This window comes from Gopherus flavomarginatus, chromosome 16 (genome assembly GCF_025201925.1).
Source record: "Gopherus flavomarginatus isolate rGopFla2 chromosome 16, rGopFla2.mat.asm, whole genome shotgun sequence".
Classification (NCBI taxonomy): Eukaryota; Metazoa; Chordata; order Testudines; family Testudinidae; genus Gopherus; species Gopherus flavomarginatus.
Window position 1 is genome coordinate 17,925,802 of NC_066632.1, and position 25,084 is coordinate 17,950,885.

General features: G+C 53.1%; 1 protein-coding gene across 1 annotated transcript; it reads right to left on the reverse strand.

Annotated features, from left to right (window-relative positions):
• On the reverse strand, positions 1-24,720 carry MCOLN1 (mucolipin TRP cation channel 1). Its single transcript, XM_050925881.1, has 14 exons — positions 24,626-24,720; positions 22,165-22,382; positions 15,810-15,977; positions 15,328-15,487; positions 14,080-14,167; positions 11,128-11,224; positions 10,233-10,332; positions 9,512-9,618; positions 8,714-8,863; positions 6,967-7,068; positions 5,844-5,966; positions 4,573-4,779; positions 3,139-3,269; positions 1-1,125 (listed from the first exon to the last, which is right to left on the reverse strand). The coding sequence occupies exons 1-14, from the start codon at positions 24,660-24,662 to the stop codon at positions 1,089-1,091; spliced, it is 1,725 nt and encodes a 574-aa protein (XP_050781838.1). The 5' UTR covers positions 24,663-24,720; the 3' UTR covers positions 1-1,088.
• Positions 24,721-25,084: the final 364 nt, after the last annotated feature.

Genomic DNA, 25,084 nt, shown 5'->3' on the forward strand with positions numbered 1-25,084 from the left:
TAAAGGCCCAAAAGGCTTTTTTAAACATCCTGAGGCAGCAGGAAGGGCCCAGTTCTCTCCTCCCCACCTTCCCCCCAGGCATGGCATTTGGGGGCCGGGGGGAAGAGGCAGCTTGAAAACATTTTAGAAACACCTTCAAAACTAAACCCAGCCTATCAAGTGTCCAGGCTGCCGACAGCACCCAGCACAGTGCAACTTAGTGATGCCCTCAGTAGGGTCTCTCTGCAGCAGACAGGCCAGCAGTCAGAAGAGAGCGGGGACTGGAAAAAGCAAGATGCAGAATGACAGAGAACCCAGAACACAGCCCCTCGGATGGCACCAGTTCCCAACGGGGGTGGGGAGGGTCCTCAAGAGCAACAACAAGGTCTGGAGAGCAGTATCTTTCCCGAACTCTCCTAGCCCACTGCAAAGCTGGGCTTCCCCTGCCTAAGGGAGGAAGGGCTCCATCAGGGGAGCTCCTTCCGCTACATAAACTCAGCAGTCTCTGCTGGGCCCCGGGCTGCAAGGGACAAGGGAGGGTTCTGCTCAGGGATGGCACTGCCACGGGACAGGAGTGCTGGCATCACTGCAGTGCTCATCTCATTCAGGTTCCATTTTTGCATGGCTCCATGTGAAGAGCCACGCCATTTCCCCTCCCTCCCCCAACCCAAGGCGGTGACAAAGGGGGGGTCCTCAGCCCTTTTCCTCTCCCCTACCGGATCACACAGCCTGGTAAAAGCCAGAAGGTAAATAAAAAATGTGCTACATAAAAGCTGTGGCCCAAGGTTCCAGCCCACGTGGCCAGCACACACGGAGCAGAGCCCAGCTGGTGCTATAGCTAAGGGCTGACTCAGCAGATCCAGGGTTCATCTTGGTGGACAGAGCTCACCCATGTCTCTGCTTGGGGGCCACACAGCCCCACTCCTGCTACCAGTCCTTGGAGTCCAGCCAGGGAGGCAGCTGCCAGTGGGTGCGGTCACAGGGCTGGGACTGTCCCCATGACCAGTCCCCTCCAGGCAGTTCCATGTACAGGCTCAGTTCCCCAGCAGTACAGCAGACAGCGCTCTCCCGCATAGGTACACAGATCAGGCTCTCCCGCAGCTGCGTTGTCAATTCACCACCAGTGTGTTGTCCTGCAGTGGAGCCCTGCAGGGTGAGCAGAGGACACTGTGTGAGCAGCACAGCCCCAGCCAGAGGCTGGCCTCTGGCACACGCACCAGCGGGCATGCTGACGGCAGACGGAATCCAGCCCCAGGGCAGAGCTGGCCGTGAGGCTGCCATGCAGCACAGCGGAGCTCAGAGCTGCACGAGGACTGACTGCACCATAAACAGTTGCAACATCTGGAAGCATCATGTACCTCCCACCAGCCTGTTGCCTGCTGCACAGCTCAAGCAGGAGCTGATCTGCATAACATGTTGCGCTGATGACTTCCCCATGCAGTGATGCCTGCTGCAGAGAAATGGCTGGGCCAGGAGGTTCTTCAGCAGGTTGCTAGTTACTGACCTGGCTGCTGTTTAGCCTGATGTTTGAGGAGGATCTTTTATACCCAGACAGAACAATCTGTCCAGATGTCCCTCTCCATCCTAAGTCCTGGGGAAGGACTCAAGAGCTGCCTCCCATTCTAGGCTCTAAGTATGCTCCTGCCAGTTGTTTGACATGGAGCTCATGAAAGCAAAGGACTAATACATTTGTTAAGATTACAGGCTCCCTGGTCCCCCCCCCCCAAGTTCTGACTTACAGCCCCCAGCTATCCCAGCCCTGCCAGTGCCTCTCACTCCTGACCCACTGCCCCCTGCTATCCCATCTCTGCCAGTGCTCCTCAGTCCCAACCCACAGTCCCTTGCTATACTTCTCTTCACTTTTTCCACACCATTCGTGGTTTTACAGATCCTTATCCTATCTCCCCTTAATCATCTTTTATAAGCTGCATAGCCCTAATCTTTTCAGACTCTCCTTGCATGCAAGCCATTCCATAGTCTTCATCATCTCTGTTGCCCTTCTCTGAACCTTTTCCAGTTCCACTGTACCCTTTTTCAGATAGGGCGACCAGAACTGGACACAGTATTCAAGGTGTGGGCACATCTTGGATTTATATAGTGGATGGTATCATCTTCGATCTTATTTTCTATTCCTTTCCTAATAATTCCTAACATTGTTAGCACTTTTGCCTGCTGCTGTGCATTGAGCTGAAGTTTCTTGAGTGGTAACTAATTTAGAACCCATCATTATATAGATGTAGTTGGGATTATTTTTTCCAGCCTATTGCTTTGGATTTATCTATCTTGAATAATGTTGTATCATCTGCAAACTTTGCCACTTCACTATTCAATGTCTTTTCCAGATCTTTAATGAATATGTTGAATACCACAGGTTCCAGTACAGATCCTTGGGGGACCCTGTTGTTTAACTCTCTCCATTTTGAAAACTGACCATTTATTCCCACACTTGGCTTCCTATCATCTAACCAGTGACTGATCTGTGAGGTCGCCTACCAGTTTTCCCATAGCAACTTAGTCCCTTAAGAGCCATTGGTAGGACCTTGGATGTTCAGAAAGTCACTATCCACTGGCTTGCCCTTATTCACATGCTTGCTGACCCCTCATAGTCATGCCTCACTATTTACAAATGCCATGTTGGCTCCTTCAACACATCACATTTCTCTGTGTGTCAGATAATTCTGTTCTTTACCATGGTTTCTACCAACTTGCCCAGTGCTGAAGTTAAGCTCCAGAAGTGATCCTGGCCAGTAAACTTTTTTTTAGAAATCAGCGTTACATTAGCTATCTTCCAGTCATCTCAAACAGAGGCTTGTTTCAGTGATGGATTACATACCACCGTTAGTAACACTGAATTGAATTTCACATTTGAGTTCCTTCAGAACTCTTGGGAGAACACTAGCCGGTCCTGGTAACTTACTACTGTTTAATCTATAAGCGTGTTCTAAAGCCCTTTCTACTGACCAGGGTACAACGTGCAGTTCACTTATCTGCTTAGTACATGGGGACCATCCCCCCCTCCCACACCCACACCCCCCTCCTAACAGCCACCCCCAACTCTGACCCTAGAGAGTTATTGGAATGGGGTTAGAGCAGAGTGGTTCAGCCCATCCTGCTGGGTCCAGCCCTGGGAGCATATTGGCTCCCGCCCTGCATACATACCGCTCGCAGCAGCAGAAAACCGAGCAGGAGGAGCTGCTCTCACGGCGGAACTTGCCAGACCCTGGGCTGTCTTTGCATTCGGCAATATACATATGGAGCTGTGTGATGGGCACATCACCCTCACATTGGTGCTGCAGAAATGGACAGAGAGGAGTCAGGCTGCCTGCCCACCAAACCTGGACTGATAACCTCCCCCCAGAGGCTCCTACCTCCTCTCAGCAGCAAGCGAGCTCTTGGGGACACTGGGAGGGGGAGCCAATCCAGGGCACTAATGGCTGGTCAGGGCCTGTGTGAGCACGCTGGAGTCTTGAGCATGGCGTAGCAGAGACCCTGATCATCTTAGCAGAGGCCAAGGATCTGATGGGCCAGAAACAATCCCCTCACCTCACAGGCAGCCCTGCCATGTCCTGGTGCAGCCTAGGGAAAGCTTGCCCTGTGCTGCCCACGCTGCTCATGTTCCAGGCCCAGGGCGGTCCTGTGAGGGTGCAAGGCCAAGGACAAAATCAGCCCCCCACCCCCATTCCACCCCTTCCCTCAAACCCCATTCCACCCCACTTCTTCCCGCCCTTCCCTCAAGTGCACCCAGCCCCCACTTCTCCCCTTCCCTCCCAAAGGGGGCCGGGACACAGCGAAACAGCTGTTGGAAGCGGAAAGGAGGCTCTGGGAGGGAGGGGGAGGAAAGATCAGCAGAGCCACCAGCAGGTGGGAGGGGAAGGGAGAGCTTAGCTGCCAGTGAGTGCTGAGCACCCCCAGGGTCAGCACGTATGGAGCACAGGGGCCCCCCAACGCATGGGGCCTGTGGCAGTCACACCTATTTGCTGTACCCTAGGGACAGCTCTGTCCAGGCCTAGAAGGAAAAGTTCCACAGAACTGAAGATAAGCCAAAGCCTCCCCAGAGAGGACTTCCCAACTCAGTAACCATGATGGCAGGCTCCAGGGCCCTCACTCCGCTTCCCCATAGCCCTCAGAGGGCTGGCAGCAACAGGGCACTGGCAGCACTGCCACACGTGCTAGGGCCAGAGGAACCAGAGGTGGTGCCATTTCGAATTTAAATTGGTGGAGCCCATGGGTTGTACTGGGAACAGGCTGGCTCAGGCACACAAGTGTTTATGGTCTCAAGGAAAGCTGTCTCCAAACCATGTCTCCAGGCGATGACTGCCAGCTGCAGCCAGGTCAGGGGGAGTGGATGTGTCCTACCTCACGCGCCTGTCATTGGGTAACTAAGCCCACTGTTGGCACCATTCTTAAAGAGCAGCCCAAGGAGTTCACAATACTCCCTGCTGGAAGGGTGTCGCGTCACAATATGCTGTGCTTCACCCAAAGATGGAGGTGGCTGAGGGAACCTGAGACAAGGTCCATTTCATGCAGGCTGGACATGGCTCTCGGGCCCTGACAAGCCTGCAGCCCACGGAAGGCAGCACTCCCCAGACTGACCTTGATGGTCTCATAGGAGCCGGTGATGAGTGCAATAAAGAGGCTGAGCACCATGTAGATGAAGAGGCTGATGAAGGTATAGAGGTAGAGCTGGCTGAAGAGCCACACCAGGTAGCTGTTCTGCTGCATCTCAGCAAAGGTCACGAACATATCATCCCCGTTGATGAGGGAGAAGAGGCATTCGGACACCATGGAGAGGGTGCGGAACTGTACATAGGGCAGAAAGAGCCAAGCCCCTGAGTTCAGGTATGGCCAGGCAAACCCTGGAGCAAAGCCACATGAGGAGCTGGAGCAGTGCTGTGTGACCATCTAGGCTCAGTGGCAGCAGAGCTACCACCAACACAGATCATCCCCCTTCATAGCAAAGGGCCCTAAGCTCTATCCAGCCATTAGCCCCCTTTCCCAAATGGATGCAGAAAGGGGAAGGGACTAGCCAACATCCCCCAGCAGAGTAGGAACAGGAGCAGGCCCCCGAGGGCTCCCATTTCCTGCTTGCCTCATGCCTCTCTCAGCATCCGCTGCTTGGTGCTGCCTGACCAGGAGCAGAGACTCTGGCAGAGCCAAGCCAAGCCATGGGCCAGAGGTTCTGCTGTAGTAGCCTCACCTGCTCCAGACCCTGTGCTGCACTAAACAGTGCAATGGGACAGAGAGGGCAATTCCTCGCTGCTGGTACCCACGGCGCAAGGAGAGGCCGATGCCATCTGGGTTGGAGGAAGGGCTGTGGTGTCTCCTGCATTTTGTTTCTACTGGGAGGTTCCTTATGGATCTCCCCCCACTGAAGGGACTGGGATGAGGATCAGGAGTGGCTGTGTTCTCCCCTAATGCAGGGCAGTGCTTGGAGGGTTATTGCCATTTTACAGGGGAGACCTACCACCCGCACAGCAGGAGACTCCAAGGCTCTGGGATCTCTGGCTTGGGCTAGGGACTTGGAATTCCACCCAAGCAAAGGCATGACTCCAGTGCCCTGTACCACACAGACCTGCCCCCCCAACATGATACAGTCCCCTCCTCAATGCCCCTAGACACACTGACCTGCTCCTCTTATGCTACTAGCCACCCAGACCTGCCCCTCCCCCCTGCCAACATGGTACAGTCCCCTCCCCAATGCCCCTAGCCAGACCTAGTCCCTCCCTGGACCACAACATGGTACAGTCCCCCCATGCTCCTAGCTACAGTCTGACTCCCCCCAGTTGGTACAGTGCCCCCATCACTCCCAGCTGCAGACCTGGTCTCCCCAACCAACTCTGACACGGTACAGTGTCCCGTGGTACCTTGACATGGTATGGGCCCAGTACGATCCACCCGCAGAAGCAGTAGCCCAGGTAAATGACAGCAACACAGCAGCAGAAGCGGATCACGTTGGGGAGGGCGACCCTCATGGTCACTATGAGAATCTGGAGGAGACAGATGCGATTGTGAAACACTAATAGTGCAGGGACTCTCCACCAGGGCACCCAGCATCAGCAGGCAACGCCAAAGGGGACACCATGATGGAGCTGGGTATCCCCAAGGGATGATGGGATCAGTCACCACACAGAGATCAGATGGGAGCAATAATAATTGCACAAAGGTCTGGGAGAGGAGGCAGCAGATGCAACAGAGGCCTGCAGCGTTGCATGGCAGCCAGCAAGGCCACAGCTACTCTGTGCTGAACGTGCAACGGCATCAAGTCATAGAGCAGGGAGGCATATGTCTTGCTAGAAACTTTCCTGCAGAAACAGCACCTGGGACCGAGTCCTGTCCCCAGGCCAGCAGCAATCCTCCAGAGGAAAGATTCAGGGAGCTGAGTGTGCATAGCTGGCGAGACCCTAGTGGCTGCTGTGGCAGAGGCTGCTCCTAGAAATAGGAGGGACATGTCAACCCAGGGGAGGAGGGGTTTTTAGGTGGCCCAGGAAGAGGACCAGGTGCAATGGCATGATATCACAGGGCAATGAAGCAGAGTATCAGGGCGAACGATCAGGCTGCAAAATGATTCTCGGAGCACTGGAAGTCCCATCCTTTCGAAGCACTTATGTGGAGTGGACAGAGCATTAGCTAGCACAACAGGTTTCCACTGAATTGCTCCATTTTTGTTTGCTGAGAGAGAAGGGCTGGAATAGCAGGGGGTTGCAAGTCAGCACTGAGGGGTACTGGCAGAGCTGGGGGAAGGGTGCACGCCAACTGGAATCACAGGGGCATGGCTGCAAGTCAGGATTGAGGGGCATCGGCAGAGCTGAGAGAGAAGAGCCAGGGGTAGGGAGATGCAGTGGCATGCTGTAGGTCAGGGTTGAGGGGGCAAAGTCTGCCTAGGCCTTCACTTCGAGCAGAATATAGCACTTCGGGCAGTGTTGCCACTCACTGGGACAGAGCTCTCTCCCTACATGCTGTGTGCATCTGCATGCAGGCATCACTCACATTGTATTTCTGGAAGAAGCTGAGGTAGCGGATGACCCCGACCCAGACCAGGAGAGTGGAGGTGCCCAGAAGGATGCTGCACACGTCATAGCTGGCAAAGTTCTGCAGACAGACACAGACACATCAGGTGACCTCACAGCAAATGTGCCTCCCATCATTAACATGAGCTTAGGAGCTTAGTGTCCCAGACTACCCATCACTCACAACCATTCCACCAAGGGTTGTGGTGGTTTCTCCATCACTGACAATTTTTAATTCAAGATTGGATGTTTTTCTAAGAGCTCTGCTCTGGGGAAGTTCTCTGGCCTGTGCCAGACCACATGATCACAATGGTCCCTTTTGCCCTTGGAATCTATGAATCCATTACAGCCAGGGGAGCAGAACCCAGCTGACAGCTTCCGGCAGGTGGACAGGGGAGCCCGAGAAGCAGCAATACAAGACGCTGAGGGCAGCACGCATCCCATTATGCATTTGGAACATGATGGATTGGACAAGGGCTGCATCAGTAAAGGCCTCACAGCATCTGGAGTAGGGAGGTGACAGTCCCTCACCGGGCCGCTCCAGCACTGCCAGGCATGACACCTTGTGCTCTCAGGAGGCAGCGAGGGGAAGGCAGGTCAGCAAAAAGCAACAGGACCAATCAGAAGGGAGAGGAGGAGACTGATGACTCCCAAGCCTGGCTCCACGACAACAGCACAGTCTGTCAGTCCTAACCCAGGCAGGGGTCCCTTTTGGGATGGGCCAAGGGCCAGGACAAGTTGGGCTCAGGATCAGGACAGGGTTGGCTAAGTACCTGGCATGGTTTCCCAAGGGAAGGGAGGAAGCCACTCGGGCCCTTTTAAACTAGACAAAGACCTGCCATGAGGACCTAGTGCCTTGGGTCCCCTACGCCTGATTTTTACGGTCTGTGGCAGGGAGGGCCTGTACAGAGGAGGGGGATCGTCACTCAGGGCCCAGTATGGATCTGCGCAGACCATGACAACACTCCATTCCCTCACTCCAGAGTATGCGGACAGCAGCAATCCGGCACCCATATGCAGCTATTGAGCCACCCAGTCTCAGAGTCGGTCCTTCCCTGTCCCTCTCTCCCTGCTGGGAACAGACCAGGCTAATGGTGCCTCAAGTTCTTCAGGAGGCTACAGAGCCACATGATTACCGCACTGATCTTACAAAAAGCTCTGAGTTAGGAGGGAACATGACCCCAAGGCAGGCGGTTTAGCAGTGCCCACATCTGCACCTAGGCTGGGATCGCCATGCCCAGCAAGCTGCCAGCCCCACAGCCAAAGTCACTTGTCAGCAAGACTATTGGCTGCCTGTCTGTTTTGTGACCCACTCCCATTGAGTGCCCTGGGGCCGCTAGGGCTCTGGTTCCTCTAGTTCCTCGGTGCAAATCCCCTCAGACTGCAGCTATTAACAACTCTAGCAGGGGGCAAATGGTGCATTCCCAGAGGACCAGCACCTTCCTCTCCTCCTCTGGCCTGGCTGAGCAGGGTCTTTGCCCCTAACCCTATCAGGTAGGGGCAAGGCGGAATCCCAGCACCCCAGCAACAAGAGAAGAGCAGCCACCCGCTGGGATCAAAGGTGTGGCCTTCCAGTGGCCCTGCACACCCTGCCAGTGCCCCTGCCCTGGCAGCATTCCCAGGGTGGAGAGGAGATGTTTTGCCAGAGAGATTCTCTGAGAGGGTTCCCTGGCACGGCCCCATGGGGAAGAGAGCACACAGGAATGGATACCTGTCCATCCCCTCACCTTTGACTCAATTCCAATCTTCATGATGGTCCCGGACACTGTCAGGACATCACTCACCACCAGCAGGATATACCAGCCATTCACAAACTCCATGCGGTCTGACAGGCAGACGTCCTGGTTGTAACGTCTCTGAAAGAAATGGCCCAACTCCTGCAAGCAGAATGAAGAGCAGTGACGAACCCACAGCAGGGACAAAGCTCCACAGGCAGGGGACTGAGGTGAACTCCCAAGAGTCCCTTGGGGATGTTTGTGTTAGAACATGGCTGCCGGGCAGAGAAGGCCTCAGTGGGAGCAGCAGGGCCCCCATCTCCCAGAATCCTCACCCTTGCAGAGGGAGAAATAGACAAAGCAAAACTCCCAGCTCTGCCCAGTGCTCCAGGAGAGTGAGATTTTCATCTGGCTCAAAATAAAATTCACATTTGCCCTTTTGACCAGGTCAGATCACCATGTTTCTCTCACTTCACTGGTCTGATGCTCTGCTCACCTCCAGGGCAACTCAGCTGGGGACAGCGAGTTCCAGGCTCTGACAGCTGAGCCATTCCCTCCCCAGAGATGCCCATGGCCCTCAGCCTTATTCATTAGTTGTGTGCCCCAAGAGATTCATAGGAAATGCCCTGGGAACCCTCCCTCCTGCCAGAGAGACCAATCCTCAAAGGGGATCGCTGCAGCAAGCACAGCCTTACACCCAAGTGGAGACCCATTGTTCCTGAGAGGCTGCAGGAGTGCAAGGGGTGTGCTGTCAGAGTCCGATGTTTGTGCCCAATTGCACTCAGCCCAGCAGGCTAGGCCAGTACTCACATGCTGCAGTATCAAGCCCCGGATGATGGAGCGGGCACACAGGATGAAGGACAGCACACAAACAAAGATCACAGCCACGTCGAAGAAGATGCGGAAGGTGTTGTCTCCTGGAAGAGGCAGTGGATCTCCTCAGCAAGGTAACACCAGGGCGGCCAAGCGGAGCCCAGAGTACAGTGTGGGAGAGCCCCAGTACAGGAGAAGCAGATAAGGAGACAGGCTCCTCCACAAGAGCTGAGCGCTCAAGGGTCTGAGAACTTTGCCTGCAGTGCCCAGAGCCCACATGCCACACCAGCCTAGAACGCCCAGCAGAGAGCAGCCACCACCATCAGCCTGCTAGACAGCAGGGGTGATACCCAGTGCCCATCCTGAAGCCAGGACTTTAGTTATGTGGAAGTAAGGAGTAAGCATGTCTGCTCCAATCACAGGAGCAGTGCACGGTCTGCCATGGACACCTGCCCTGAGTCACATCACCTAGAGATCACTCCAACACTGCTGAACAGATCCCTCCACCTGCCCAAATCATCCCCCGGCAGAGATCTAGCTGAGGAAGGCATAGCCCAGAGGCGAGGTCACATTTGATGTGAAAGGGAATGTCTAGAATGGACAGGCCTTAATGGTTCACAGCAGCGCTAGCACAGCCACACCAATGGCCCTTCCGGTTAGCAGGGGTGGGGGGAGAGGAAGACTGCCCTCAATTCTGTCTGCCCTTCCCATCCCCTACCTCGGCCATAGATGCTGGGGTCCTTGCACTCTTTAATGTCAGCTTTGTTGTCCAGGCTGATCTTCACCCGGCCACTGTGAGCCTTGTTGTCAAACGTGATCTGGTGAAGGAAGAGGAAGACTGCTACTGCACAGCAAAGAGGGGATGGGATGGCCAGGAACCTCTCTGGCTGGATAGTCCTCACCAGTCCTGCTCCCACCGCAGGACTCTCACTCTCCCTTACTGCAGTCCTGCTCTGCAGGGCAGCATGTGCCAGCAGCACAGCTGGGTCTCACGCTGACCCTCTGACGGAGAACCTGCTCAGCTAGCAGCCATGCAGAGAGAGTGCATCTGGCAGCCCCGCAGGCTCAGGGAGCCCAACTGGGCTCCCGCTGGCTCTCTGGGAAGAGTTCTTGGCTCACAAGCCAGTTGGAATCCAGCTCCTGAGCTGGTTCTGCAGGGCTAAAAAGAATGAGCGGCAGCAGACTTTTCCGTCACTTGAGTCAGCAGGTGGCACTGTGGAGCAAGGGCAATTTTCACAGTGGCTTTCCACCTGAGACTCCCACTAGAACTGCACCACAGCCAGAAACCTTGGCCTCCTCCCTGGCTCCCTCCTCCTATGTCATGGCTGCTCATCTCCCCAGGGACACAGCCCAAGGAGCTACCTGCACGTTGCTTGGAGGAATTCAGCCTGACCACTCCTTTGCTCAAGAGCAAGCGCCCGCTGACAGCAAGAGCAACCAGGCTGTGGGGTGGTCTCCCAGGAAGAAGGTAGTACAGGCTAACAGCTTGTCCATCTCTAATGCTCATGCTTCCCTCAGGCAGCTGCAGCCCTGGGGGAGTCCTGGCTATGTATTTCTCTGGTGCAGGCAGGCCTTCTGCAGCCCTGGCTCAGAGCTGGGCCGGGGTTACTCACAGTAATGGTGAAGGTGTAGCAGTCAGGGATCTCATTGTTAATGATCGTCTGGATGTTGATGGCCTTCAGTTTAAACTGGATGGTGACATTAATGAGCCTGCAGGAGACAGCGATCAGACTAACAGGATGGCTTCTAAGTGGTACGTTCCATTCCATTGCTCCAAAAGGGAACGGCTCTTCACAGCTAGAAACTCAGCACCACACAACTCCTTTCAGCCAAAGTTACACAGGCCCTCCTCCCATAAGAAGCAGGTGTTTGTCCATTTTACAGATGGGGAAACAGCAACTTAGCTGAACTCAAGGGGGCAGTGGCAGAGCCAGGAGCAGAACCCAGAATTCTGAGTCACTGCTCCATTCCAACCACTAGATAACACAGCCGAAACAGAAACCAAGGTAACGTCTTTACACTGCAGCTGGGAGGTATTATTTCCGCCTCAGTAGATGCATGTGCACTAGTTCTGCTTGTGCTAGTGCCTAAAAATGACAGTGTGACCACCGTGGCTGAGGCTAATCATCCTAGTACAACCGCAGCTAAGATCCTAGGTACGACTCATGCAGCTAGCCTGAGCCGCCACCCAGGCCACAGTGGCCACGCTGCTGTTTTTATTGTGTTAAATTGAGTAGCGCACGTGCCACACCTCCCCGCTGCAGCACAGCTGTACCTTTAAAAATAATGCCATGGGCCTAACTGGTGGGCACCTTCTGAGCCACCTCCCCCCACCAACACCACCTCCTGCTTGTTAGTGTGTGGGAAGCATTCCCCCTCACCCCGCAACCCATAGTTCAATTCAACAGGGAGCCATCACCTTCAGACTGGTCCTGCTACAACTAGGACGTACGTCTTTCAGCTCAAGCTGGTGGTATCTTCCCCAACCCTGCGCTCACTCACATTATACAGTGGTCACCGCACACATCCTCAACACCACAGACCTCCTAGGTCTCTATCACATGGTCTTCCAGAGCTTGGCCAGATCCTGGCAGCTGTGGTCTCTCAGCTGCTGAGTCCCCAGATTTAGCAGCATGCTGAGTAACCACTCAGGAAGCAGAAGTTCTGGTAGACAATGCAGCAACAATGCCACTGTGCTAGCACAGGCTGAAACAGGCCCCAGAGCCCACACAAGAGGAAGGGGAAGGGGAAAGACGGATCCAGGGCACAGGAACAATGAGAATAGCTGATTCAGCATTTCAGAGCCCAGCTGAGCACCCTGCTCATATGCAGGAGTCCCTAGGAGCCACTGAACAAGATCAGAAGCTTTTAGGATACTGAACTGTTCTGCTCAACTAAGGCTTCTGCTCTGCCAGTCAGCCTGCCCCCCAGTATCCCCCAAACTCAGCCCTGCCAGCCAGCCCCCACACCTGTCATCCCCCCAACACACACACACTAACTTGGCTCTGCCAGCCCCCACACCTGTCTCCCTTCCCACCAACTTACCATCAGCCAGTGGGCCAGCACATGTCTCCCCATCAGCACCCAGTGCCAACAACCAGCCCACCCACGTCTCCCCCGCTCACACCCACTTACCCACCAACTCGACCCAGCCAGCCAGCCCACCAGTGTTCCCTCTCCCCCGCCCACCAACTCGATCCTGCCAGCCAGCCCACCTAAGTTCTTACCCCCCCGGCCATGCCTTTACCCTGCCACAGAGCCTAGCCACTTTCAGTCCCTCACTCACTCTCCATCACTCTCAGGCCCAGGTTGCCCCACTAAGAAATATGAAGATTGTCCCTGCTGCACCCTACGGTTTCACCCCTCAGCTGCAGGGCTTCTGCCTCTTACACTCATCAGGCCTTGTCTACACTACGGGGAAAATCAATGCAAGTTACACAACTTCAGCTATGTGAATAACATAACTGAAGTCGACAAACTTAGATCTACTTACCGCGGGGTCCACACTATGCTATGTCGACTGGAGACGCTCTCCCATCGACTCCCCTTGTGCTTGCTGTTCAGGTGGAGTACAGGAGTCCACGGGCAGTCAATTTAGTGGGTCTTCACTAGATTTGCTAAATCGACCACTGACGCATCAACCTCTGTGCATCGAACCCCCAGTTAGTGTAGACAAGCCCTTAGTAATAATTCTGCATGAAGTGTGGTCCAGCCAATAGAGCACCGGCCTGGGACTCTGCCACTGGCCTGCTTGGTGACCTTGGGAGAGTCAATTCCCTCCCCATGCCTGTTCCCCTCTTATCCTGTGTTTGTCTTGTCTACTCAGATAAGGCTTTTGGGGGTGGGGGCTGTGCCTCACTAGGCATCTGTGCAGCACACTGCACAGATCTGTGACAGGAACTGAGTGACGCTGTGGTGGGAGATGGTGCCAGCTTAGCAGGGCCCACAGAAGCAAGTCAGACCTGTATATACTTGAACTGAGCTCAAGCAAGTGACTCTCCCCCTCTGGCTGAGGAAGTTGATTCATCTCTGTCCAGCAACCCTTTTCATGAAGGAGGCTGTTTCTCCTACAAAGGCCCTAGATTTGGAATCATCGCAGCAGGAAACTTCGAAGAGCTGAAGCCACACATGATGCTGCATGAACTGCCTCCTGGGTAATGCTGCCAGGGAACTAACAAGGTCTCCCCTCCACCAGCATCAGACCCAGCCACTGCTCAGTTTCACCCCTTTCGGCTCCCTAATAGTATCCCAGCAACAAGTCTAGCCCCCTTCCCGTGCTCAGCAACTTGTTTGCCCCTTTTGGTTTGGAGCAATAAACAAGGACTTCCTCCCAGCCACACCGGGAATCCCAGCCTACACCCCATAGCAAGTGCAAGAGCCAATACTCTTCAACCTCCACACTGTCCCAGCCAAACTGCTTCTAGAGACACCTCCCCCAGGTAACACTGCCAGTGATCCTAGCTTTGACTGCATCTCCTGTTTTCAGCAGTTAGCCGTGCACTGCCCTTGGTAATAGAAAAGACCCCACCTCACGCACAACATGCCGGGAGAGATAAGGCACTTACTTGTGAAACTTGAGGGTGAAGTTCCGGTAGCTGGGGTGGGACTGCAGGGGCCAAGGCATCCTTTCTATGGGGTCCACACCCAGGCAGTCTGCAGAGGGAGGGGAGGCTGTCCTCAGAGACGCAGCCTAGCCAGCACCCAAACAGGGCCTACTGTCCCCTCCCAGCAGCAAGGAAAGCCCCCCCCACCACGCCCCCCCACACACAATAGCACCATTTGCCACCATCAGGGACCAGCCTGTCCCCAGGATTGAGCCAGAAAGGAGCAGAGAACAAGGACCTAAGCCTGCTTTTCAAACAAGATGTAGGAGCTAGTCCAGGGGTCAACAACCTTTCAGAAGTGCTGTGCCAAGTCTTCATTTATTCGCTCTAATTTAAGGTTTCGCGTGCCAGTAATACATTTTAATGTTTTTAGAAGGTCTCTTTCTATAAGTCTATAATATAGAACTAAACTATTGTTGTATGTAAAGTAAATAAGGTTTTTTAAATGTTTAAGAAGCTTCATTTAAAATTAAATTAAAATGCAGAGCCCCCCGGACTGGTGGCCAGGACTCGAGAAGCGTGAGCGCCACCGAAAATCAGCTAGCATGTCGCCTTCAGCACATGTGCCATAGGTTGCCTACCCCTGAGCTAGTCTAAGCCAATCCACCCCTCACATGTTTACAGAGCACTTTAGCATGGCATCTGTCCCACTACGCCATGGGCAGCCATCACAGGCTGGGTGCAACAGGCAATGCCTGCCTAAGGCACTCCCAGCAAACGCACCCCCCTCCCCGCCCCCACAGAGGCCACAGCAAGGCTCCAGGAACTCACCTGCCAAAAGAGAGCTCACCCACCACCTTGGATTGAGCCTGAGCAAGGCCTTGGGTGCACTTCCCTTCCCAGGCACCACTAGGGCTATAAGCCACTGGCACTCACTTTTTCCCCACCAAGGTGTGTGGGGACCCCATGGAGAGGTGCAGGACAAAAGCCTAGGTAGAGACAGGGGCACAGACAGCAAGCCCACACTTTGCAGGGCATTGCCACCTTACCCAACTAAGCCCTCAACTCTGCCAGCCAGTCAATGCCTGTTGCCACCTCTTCAGCTGTCATGCAGCTTGGGCACCACCCGATACTCACAAGGCCAGGGTGAGCACACAGCTGAGTGGGCAGTAGTAAGCACCAGCCCATGGGGCCCAGCAGAGAGATCCATCAGGGAGCCTGACAGCACTCCAGGGACCCAGAAGCACCGTGCAGCCTGGGGCTACTTACCTGTGATGATCTTGGGGTCGATGTTGAAAGTGTCATTGGCAGGGTCGATCTGCCCTTTGCGATAGTACTGCTGGCACAACATGAGGGCCGACTGGTTCCCGCTGCACTCCCCATGCACGTAGGCGTAGCGCCCGATCGTCTCGTTAGGAATGGCCAGGTACTGGGGAAGGAGGAGACTTTACTACCCTGCCCCAAAGCCCCCATGTCAGCAATGCTCTGCTATGAGCCATGGAGAGCCCTCTGTCTGAGCCCACACCACTCCTCCCTCACTCTGCTCAACCCAAAGGCTAATGCCCTGAAAATCTGCAGATAGCCGCTTTGTATCCACAGATATCCGCATACCATGTTTGCAGATCAGATGTGGATACAAATCTTGTGGATTTATATGTGGATCAGATGTGGATACTCCCACACAGGGGTCTACCAATGGCTTCCTGCCCAGCCCACCTAGGTCTCCTAGGACCCCAGTGCGCTCCTCTCACCTTCTCCACGGCATAGAACATGTGATCATAGAGGTCCCTCTGCGTATAGACAGCATATGTGTCCTCCGACCCATCCACATAGTCCTTCAGAAACAGGTGTTTGAAAGCAATGGTGTTCTCCTCCTTGAATGTCACCACCATCTGATTGCTGAGCCCAAAGAGGATGAGCTGCAGAAGAGGATGAAACCAGCTGAGAACGCTGCCCCTAGCAACAGTTTACCATTGGAGTGTGTCATTCTATAGAAACACAAGCTTCACTCACTCACACAGCCTCTATTACACAGCTACATCAGCCTTTTGAGTGTTACAATCTCATCTCAGTCAACCTGACCCAGAAGCTGGTTTCTAGAATCACTAGAACTACCTCTTTGGCTAGAACATTAAGAGCTGGAGGAGAGAAGCAATGACCGACAATCATCTCTGGCAACAGCAGAGCACTCTACGAGCTTCCACTGAACAGTACAATTCCACAGAGGACATACGGTTTGCGACAGCAGTCGTAAGTGGTGTTATATTAGGCTATTGGGGTCTCAGAGCACGGTGATGGCCCCAATCTCTGCAATAAGCTTCCTTGTCATTGATAGTTTTAGGAATTAAGTTGGAGTCATCTTTAAGGAGAAAGCCATACTCCCCTCCACACTACGCCTTCTGCTTCAACACAGCTAACCTCCATCAATTACTGGAAAAGCGGGAATAAGGAGAAATAAGAACATATATCATTATTAAATGTCAAAGACGTCACATTTCCCCTTGTCTAACTAGAGCTACTCTGACTGGAACACAGGACGGACAGACTGGATTAGAACCAAGATGCATCTTGACAAGCACCAGATGCTGCAGAGGAGTGGGTGAGAATCCTGCAGTAGCAGATGAGGGATATCGGTCCCCACCTAGGGCTCACACGTGTCACTGGTAGCTGCAGATTGCCTAAAGACCTGAAGCAGAGGGTTCAATATCCCCTTCCACAACACTTGTTATCAATTACAACTCTGGATATTATCATTAGCTGTATAAACGTCCAATCTCTTTTCAAATCTTGCTGAGTTCTTGGCTTCAACGACTCAAGGCAGAACTGTGGTACAGAGCTCCACAGTCTGATCCCAAATTGACAGGTGGGAAACTCAAAGCTGAAAAGAGGATATATCTTTTCCCTCAGTCATTACTTTAGGCAACAAGCCCAGTCTTTTCAGTCTCTCTTCATAGGAGAACTTTCCAGGCCATCAATCATTCTCAATACTCTTCTCTGAACCCCCTCTAGTTCTTCAGTACAGGGCCGCCCAGAGGATTCCGGGGGCCTGGGGCTGTCGGCGGCAGGTGGCTCCGGTGGACCTCCCGCAGGCGTGCCTGCAGAGGGTCCGCTGGCCCCGCGGCTCCGGTGGAGCATCCGCAGGCGTGCCTGCGGGAGGTCCACCAGAGCAGCGGGACCAGCGGACCCTCCGCAGCCACGCCTGCGGGAGGTCCACTGGAGCCGCGGGACCGGCAAGCGGCAGGGCGCCCCCCGCGCAGCGAAATATCTAGAGCCGGCCCTGTTCGGCAGTGGGGGGCCCTTCCGTTCCGGGATCCGCCGCCAAAGTGCCCCAAAGACCCGCAGCGGGGGCCGCCCGCCGGCGAATTACCACCGAAGTGGGACCCGACGCCGAAGTGCAGCCCATTCTTCGGTGGTAATTCGGTGGGGGGGGGCCCCCGCTGCGGGTCTTCGGGGCACTTCGGCAGCGGGTCCTGAACGGAAGGGCCCCCAGCTGCCGAATTACCACTGAAGACCAGGTTGCAGTTCAGCAGCAGGTCCTGCTTCAGCGGTAATTTGCTTGCGGGGGGTCCTTCCGCCCCGGCGTGGAAGGATCCCCCCGCCGGCGAAGACCGGGAGTGGAAGAAGCTCTGGGGCCCGGCCCCGCAAGAATTTTCCGGGGCCCCCAAAGCGAGTGTAGGACCCCACTCCAGGGGCCCCAAAAAACTCTCGTGGGGGCCCCTGCGGAGCCTGGGGCAAATTGCCCCTCTTGCCCCCCCCTCTGGGCGGCCCTGCTTCAGTATCCTATCTGTTATGAGGTTCTCAGCACCGCACAGCATCCAGATGAGGCTGCACCACCTACTGGATAAAGGCATTAGAATATTCTCTGACTATTCACTATCCTACTCTTTATGCATTATTTGCTTTTCTGACTGCAGCTGCACAGTGAGCAGAACTACACTGTCTACAATGACATTCAAGTCCCTTTCCTGGGGGCAGCTAATTTACACCCACCAGGTGAAGGAGTTCAGATTTTTCCTTCAACATGTTTTGCATTTATCAACATGAAATGTTATGCCACCGTGCTGCCTGTTCATCCAGTCTGGTTAGGTAATACTTTGGATCTTAGATTAGAATGAGACTAGGCTTGGCAACATGTTTGACCACAGTCAAATACTGTCAAATATTCCAGCAAGAACAGGTGGCAGCCCACCCTACCCTTCTGATTGCACCATGGTGCCATACTTTCATGTTTTAAAACTTCATCATAATTTGCATTTTTCTGAGTTAAAATAGCTAAAGTAACTTACTTTTTGTAATTAGGCATAAGTATTGAAGGCTGAGCCTACTGGAGACCATAAAGGCTTACTAACCAAAAAAAACAAAAAAAAGTGTTACAATACGTTAGAGTTTTAGAATATTTGACCAGTGCCTGACAGGTCAACTGACCAATTACTTTTTGATGGGTCAAATTCCCTACCCTAAATCAGGCAGCTACTCAGTGAGGTAAGGCCTTCCTCTTGACAGGGATTTTACTCCAGCTATTGCTTTCTTTTAAGTGTGTCTTTACGAACTGTCTTTATTCATTACCGCTATCGATGAAATCTTACCAGCTGGTGATATTTTTAAAGATAAAAGTGCAGCTTTGCCCAAGTGACAAATGGGTTTCCTGTACTCAGCAGATGTGGGGGAGGAAGTCAGCCAGATCTGATGGCTTCAGAGAACACAGTTTGCTTTTTACAGAATGCCAGAATGAGAAACTAGTGATTAACTAGTGCTGCGTGTACACTACAGAGCCCATGCTGTCATAGCTGTGCCAGCATAGCCCCTTAGCATAAACACAGCGTACATCCACAGGAGTCTTTCTACTGGTACAGGAACGCCAATTCTCTGAATATTAGCTACCCAAGAAAAGCCGCCTTCTGTAAGCATTGCTATGTCTACACTGAGGGATTTGTGAGCACTGGTCTGTGGCTGAGGGAGGTGTTTTTTTCACACACCTGACTGAGGCAGCTATGCTGGTACAAGTTTTAAGTCCAGACCAAGCCTAGAACAGTTCTTAGAGGTGCAAGAGGGAGCATGAACAGTCACTCCCACCCACACAGGGAGTTAAAGGGGAGCTGCATCCCTTATCCAAATCTGGAGTCCCAACCCTCCTTTCACACCCTCCCTGGTGCCACTGTCCAAGGAAAGCTTCCCACTCATTCGAACTGCCTGTTAGCTGCTGAAAGGAGGAGAAATGACAAGGGAAATGGTAGTGATAGCCTAGATGGGAAACAGATGCAAGGAGATACATAGGCAGAATGGGAGTAAACAACCTTGAACCAAACAAGACCAGTGAGGGGCCTGGAAACAGAAGGAGACAGGAGAGGAAGATGACCTTTGCTGCTACATTTGGATACGCTGGAGGGAAGGGAGAAGATGAGATCCTGGGAGGCCCCAGAAGAAGATATTGTAGCAGCTGAGGTGATGCCACAATTGCGGTATTTAAAGCTCCCTCTGTCAGTGGATTTGAGGAGGGAAGTTTCAGTCTCAGCTCAGATCTAGACTCCAGCATTTCACATCAGTAGATGAGCCGCTTGCAGAAGGCCTTCCCAGACTTGAGGGTTTTCACAAGTTGCTTGGCCAACAGCTATGTGAACATTATTCACCTTCCACCAACTGTTCTTCTCCCTGCTCTTAAGTGCTTTGGATTTTCCCCTTGACGTTCACACATTAATACAGAGATATGCTCCCACTGAACAAGCTAGATGCAGAACTCACTGGGTGAAGATTCTCTGGCCTAGGTATCAGATGAGATCATCCTAATGAATAATTCACACAGCTCACCCTCAGCAAGAGCTACTGATGGACAAGCTTGGGAAGGGATTTGAACAGCAGCTTTAGAAGCAATTCCAACATTTAGATGAGTGCAGAATAGAACAGTTGAGGGTGGTTTTTAATCACATCACCTCTGCATCCAGAGGAGTTACCCAGGGGGCAGCCAAGTCCCTGTGTTTATCAAGAGCCTGGTGTAGTTTCAAGCCTATTGAATTGCACAACTATATTGTGCAATTCAAACACAAGGCAGAAAATGCACACGCAGAGGTTCCAATAGCAACATCAATCATGTCAAACTGCACATATGTCCCAATCTTACATAAGAACAGCCATACTGGGTCAGACCAGAGGTCCCTCTAGCCCAGTATCTTGTCTTCCAACTGTGGCCAGTGCCAGGTGCTTCAGAGGGAATGAGCAGAACAGGTAATCATCAAGTGATCCATCCCCTGTCACCCATTCCCAGCTTCTGGCAAAGAGCTAGGGACACCGTCCCTGCTCATCCTGACTAACAGCCATTGATGGACCTATCTCCCATGAATTTATCTAGTTCTTTTTTAACCCTGTTATAGTCTTGGCTTTCACAAGATCTTCTAGCAAAGAACTGTACAAGGCGACTGTACGTTGTGTGAAGAAATACTTCCTTTTTTTGGTTATAAACCTGCTGCCTAGTAATTTCATTTGGTGACCCCCTAGTTCTTGTGTTATGAGAAGGAGTAAATAACACTTCCTTATTTCCTTTCTCCACACCTGTCAGGATTTTATAGACATTTACCATATTCTCCTCCTTCATCATCTCTTTTCCAAGTTGAAAAGTCCCAGGCTCATTAACCTCTCCTCATATGGAAGCTGTTCCAAACCTCTAATGATTTTTGTTGCCCTTTTTGTTACATATCTAGAGCACCCAGAACTCAAAATCAATGGGAAAGTAGGATCAAGCCCATCTCATTTGCAAATGCTGGTCAGAGCATTAGATGTGCAGTGTGTCCTCATTAACCTCTCTGACAATTTTAAAGCAGGAGATCCAAATGTGGTATGCGTACCCTTGCGGGTACACGAGCCATCTCAAGGGGAACACAGGAGAAAGTGTGTAACAGTGGATTTCATTTATTGCATTTTCATAATAGGCTACTCAGACAAAGCTTTAAAACTGTGGGAAATTGTTCTATAAAATACAGTAGTTAATTTACTTCACGATGTTCCAGTGAGAACACAGATATACAGAAACGCTGACATACAGAGCCCTCACCTCCAATGACTGTACAGCGTAGATTTAGTTGCCTAGCAACTATCCAATCTAACTGAGCTCAGAACTTAGTCAGGGTTATTTTTTTGGTTGTACACATCACACTATAAGTGAAATATGGACAGGTGGCTAAAGACAGGTAGTGTTAAGAAGAAGTATCAATGATGAGAAGGGCAGCTGCCAGATCTGGAAGGGGGCATGCAATAACAACAGTTTGAGAATTCCTTTTTAGGAGAAACTCGGGTTTAAAATAATTACAAAAAGTTACCTTCCCCGTATTATTACCACCATCTTTGCTTAATTATTCTAATTTACTAAATCCAATTTACTCGCATGATAGTTCTCCCTTTTGCATTGCTCTCCACTTGCAAAATGAAGAGACCAGCTCACCAGTTTATCAAAAACATTTTGCAGAAGAGCAAGACTTCCTCTGACAGGGCTCATGTTAATTTGTGTGTCCAGCCTCTCATGTGCTAGCACAGGGCTGCAATGGTATGGCTAAGTTGCAAGTGCCACTGGAGGATGACAGTTTGAGGAGGAGATATTTCTACTGATTTTGTGTTTTTATAAAACCTGAACTGAGCCAGTTGGGCCCCTTCCATTTTTGCAAGACCGACCGAGCACAAGCCTAAAGAGGCAGCCTTCATGCTGCACTGATGGAGCTCTGTGCATTCAGTGCACTAACAGAGGGGTCGTGCGGAGCACACACTTACACGGTAGATCCCGCTCTGCTGAATATGCTGCCCATTGGCTAGTGTCCCAAGCTCGTTTTCAGTCAGATAGTCAGGCCATTTCCTCATGTTCTCATCATGTGCCTGACTACAGACCACGTGGTTTCAAAGTACTGATTTTCCTTTCAGCAGGCTCAGCCTGCACACAGAGCCTGCCTGAGTGCCCCAGCCTAGCATTACTACCCAAGAGAAAGCAGTCCCCTAGGCTGCCTGATATATCACAGGAGACTAGAGTTACCCTGAACAATGGAACCCGAATGTCATGGGCTGCAGGTTGCCGTAGGCCAGAGTACAGTGCTTTTCCTCTCCATGCCCCCCCAGCCAGCCCCCACACACCTGGATGGTGACAATGATGATCTTGATGATCTGCAGCACCAGCTTGAAGGGTTTGCGGCCTTTGGCGCGGAACTTGTCACATGGGCTCATGAAGAAGTACTTGAGGCGCCTGCGCAAGTCTTCCTCCTCAGGCAGGAGGGAGGCGGAGCCCACGCCCGGCCCGGCCCCCCCGTCTTGAGACCCATAGCTATTCACAGGGGTCAGCAGCCTCTGTGTCTCTGGGAGGGGGAGAGTGGCAGGAGGTAGAAGAGACAGGAATATAAATGTAAGTCACCATGGTCTTCACCTCACTGATATAAGAGATGCTCCAGAGCCACTCACCTGCCCCAAACCCTAGGAGGGATTTCAGATCATGGCCAGGTTTAGCCAGCCTGCTCTATTCACCAGCCTCCCTTCCCGCTCTCAGGCTCCAGCAAAGTGGTTTGTCACCTCAGCCTAACTTAACTGCACTAAACAAAGATCTGAATAGTGGGTGGTTGGAGGGGGAGGGCAAGACACCCTCCCTTCCATAGCCTTAGAGGTGGGGGTCCAGGTGTTTCTCAAGCAGCCTAAACCCCCAGGCTCAATAATCCTTACAACTGAACCCTTCACCATCTGTACGTCCAACAAAAATGACTTCTTCCCCCTTGATCTATCTGGTGTGCCCTCTGACAGGAGCCTCATGGATCCAGCCACTTTGGCTCCTCAGATGAGTCAGACAAGACGATCAACAGGCCAAATGGATTTCTCATCAGAAAGGTGGTCTATTTACTACCTGGCAGTGGCCTCAGCAATGACCTAGATACCAACTCCCTAGGGTTTGGCCAGATGATTTCATGTCCTCATAGGACTCAGAAGAACGCCACCTAGACAATTGTTAGGTGCTTTATAGAGCTACAAACAACACAGGGTCCTGCCCTGAGGAGCCTATAGCCTAGATTTAGACAGGAATGTAACAAACAAGGATGGGAGGCATTCGGATTATAGCAGGAAGATCTCATGGTTAAGCAAGGTAACATCTTCATTACAGTTCGACCAGGCCACACAGCATTTCATGAGACACCAGTTCATTGCAGCTCTAGAACCAAGGAGTAAGATACCCTGTAGGATCAGGCTATTGTTTCCCCCAAAGGTCCAAGTGCATGTGTGTTTTGTTCTGTGATATGGTCCCTTGTCAGAGGAACTTTCTGTATCGTCCTGGCATGGGAAACGGGTATAACTGCAGTGTCACCTCAGCATGTGCACTAGGAGGGGGATAACAGCTCAATGGCCTGGTCCTACTTAGGTTTGTGAATAAAGATTTCCAGACTGAAGCCACGTTGGAAGGCAGCTCCACCACCACCACAGCTCAGAGTTTTCCCAAGCAATCGTAACAAGATTTTGAAGAGGGCCAGTTCTACTATTCAGAACCCTTGGGCAGCAGAGGAAGTTATGAGAACGATATTATTGCTTAGCTGCTGCTTGAGAAAAAGTTCTGTTACCACAAGCACTGGAGCAAGTACAATCCAAAGGGTGGTCCTCCTCCACCAGAAAAAAAAAAATAGAACACAAAAGCCTTGAAGTTGGGGAAGGGGTTGAATAGTTGAAGCCCCCAGCCCTCTCCCACAACAATCAGGAGGAGACACACAGCCTGGCCACCAGGAGTCTGAGTGCTAAAAGCCACTGGACCAAAACATAAAACACCCAGGCTTCTGGGAAGGTTAAGGAGAACTATTATAGATCCCTTGGTAAAACAACCACACCTGCAGATACTTCCCAGCAGTGGAACATGCAGAGCTAAGGCAAACGCCTACCAGGTACTCAAAATCATTGACAATAAACCTGACATGGAAACTGGGAGGCAGAGGACATTGCAAACCAAGAGAACGGCAACCCTGCAGCACGACAGAGGAGCAGTGGGGACAACTTCTCTACTCCACTGTAGAAACTATGATGGAAGATGAGAAATTCTCCCAACTTTCAGAATGGACCCAAGCCGTTCCAACTGTGCCTGGCCCTGCGAAAAACGACACACACACACACTGAGCTGCGGCTGAACTGCTGGGGACAGGGGAAGGGATGAGCCCCCAGCGCACTGGGAACCCTGCCCGGGCAGTACCAGTGCATGCTCTCCCTAGCAGCCCCGCAAAAGGAGGGGAACTAGAAAGGGCCTCGTCTCCCCCAGGGGCCAGAAGGAGCTCCAAGCAGGAGGAGCCCAGCAGCTTTCCCCGCAGGGAGCTCCCGGCCGCCGCCCGCTCACTCAAGCCCAGTTCCTGCTGCCCGGGGAGGACGCAGCAAAGCCGGGCTCGGCCAACCTCCCCCGTCCCTTCGGGGCCGCACGGGACTCCCACCCCGGGCGCCAGTCCGAGCCGTGCCAAGCCCGGCCCGCTGAGCCGAGGGACGGGGCGGGCGCTGCTGCAGCCGCCGGGGAGCGAAGCAGCTCGGCCCCGAGAGGCACCGCCGGCAGCGAGCGGGAGGGAGGCTCGAACCCGGGCGGCCTCACCTGCGGGCGGGCTGTGCGGGCGGCAGGGAGCGGACATGGTGCGGGCGGCACGAGCCCGTCAGCTGTGCGAGCGGAAGCGACAGCGCGCAGCCCGCCCGCATCACGTGCAGGGCCCCGCACCGCTCCTCCCTCACGTGACCCGACAGAGCTCCCAGTGCCGCATTGTCCGGGGCGGTCGTGCGGGGAGTGTTGGCCGCGCCCTGCTCGGGCACATCCACCCATCGGCCCGAGACACCGGGACTGGGTCCGCCCCCGCTGCTTCCACACACGGGGTCTGGCCTGTGGCCCCCAGGGCCATGAGCCCTGACTGTGGGTGTGATGTGCCCCCCTGACCCGCTGTGGGGGACTCTGTGCCCCATCCTACTCCTGCAGGTGTGATGGGCCTCTTATGACACTCTCATCCCACAGGCAGTAGACCCCCCAGCCCCTAGCACAATGTGGTCCTTCCTGCTCCATTGG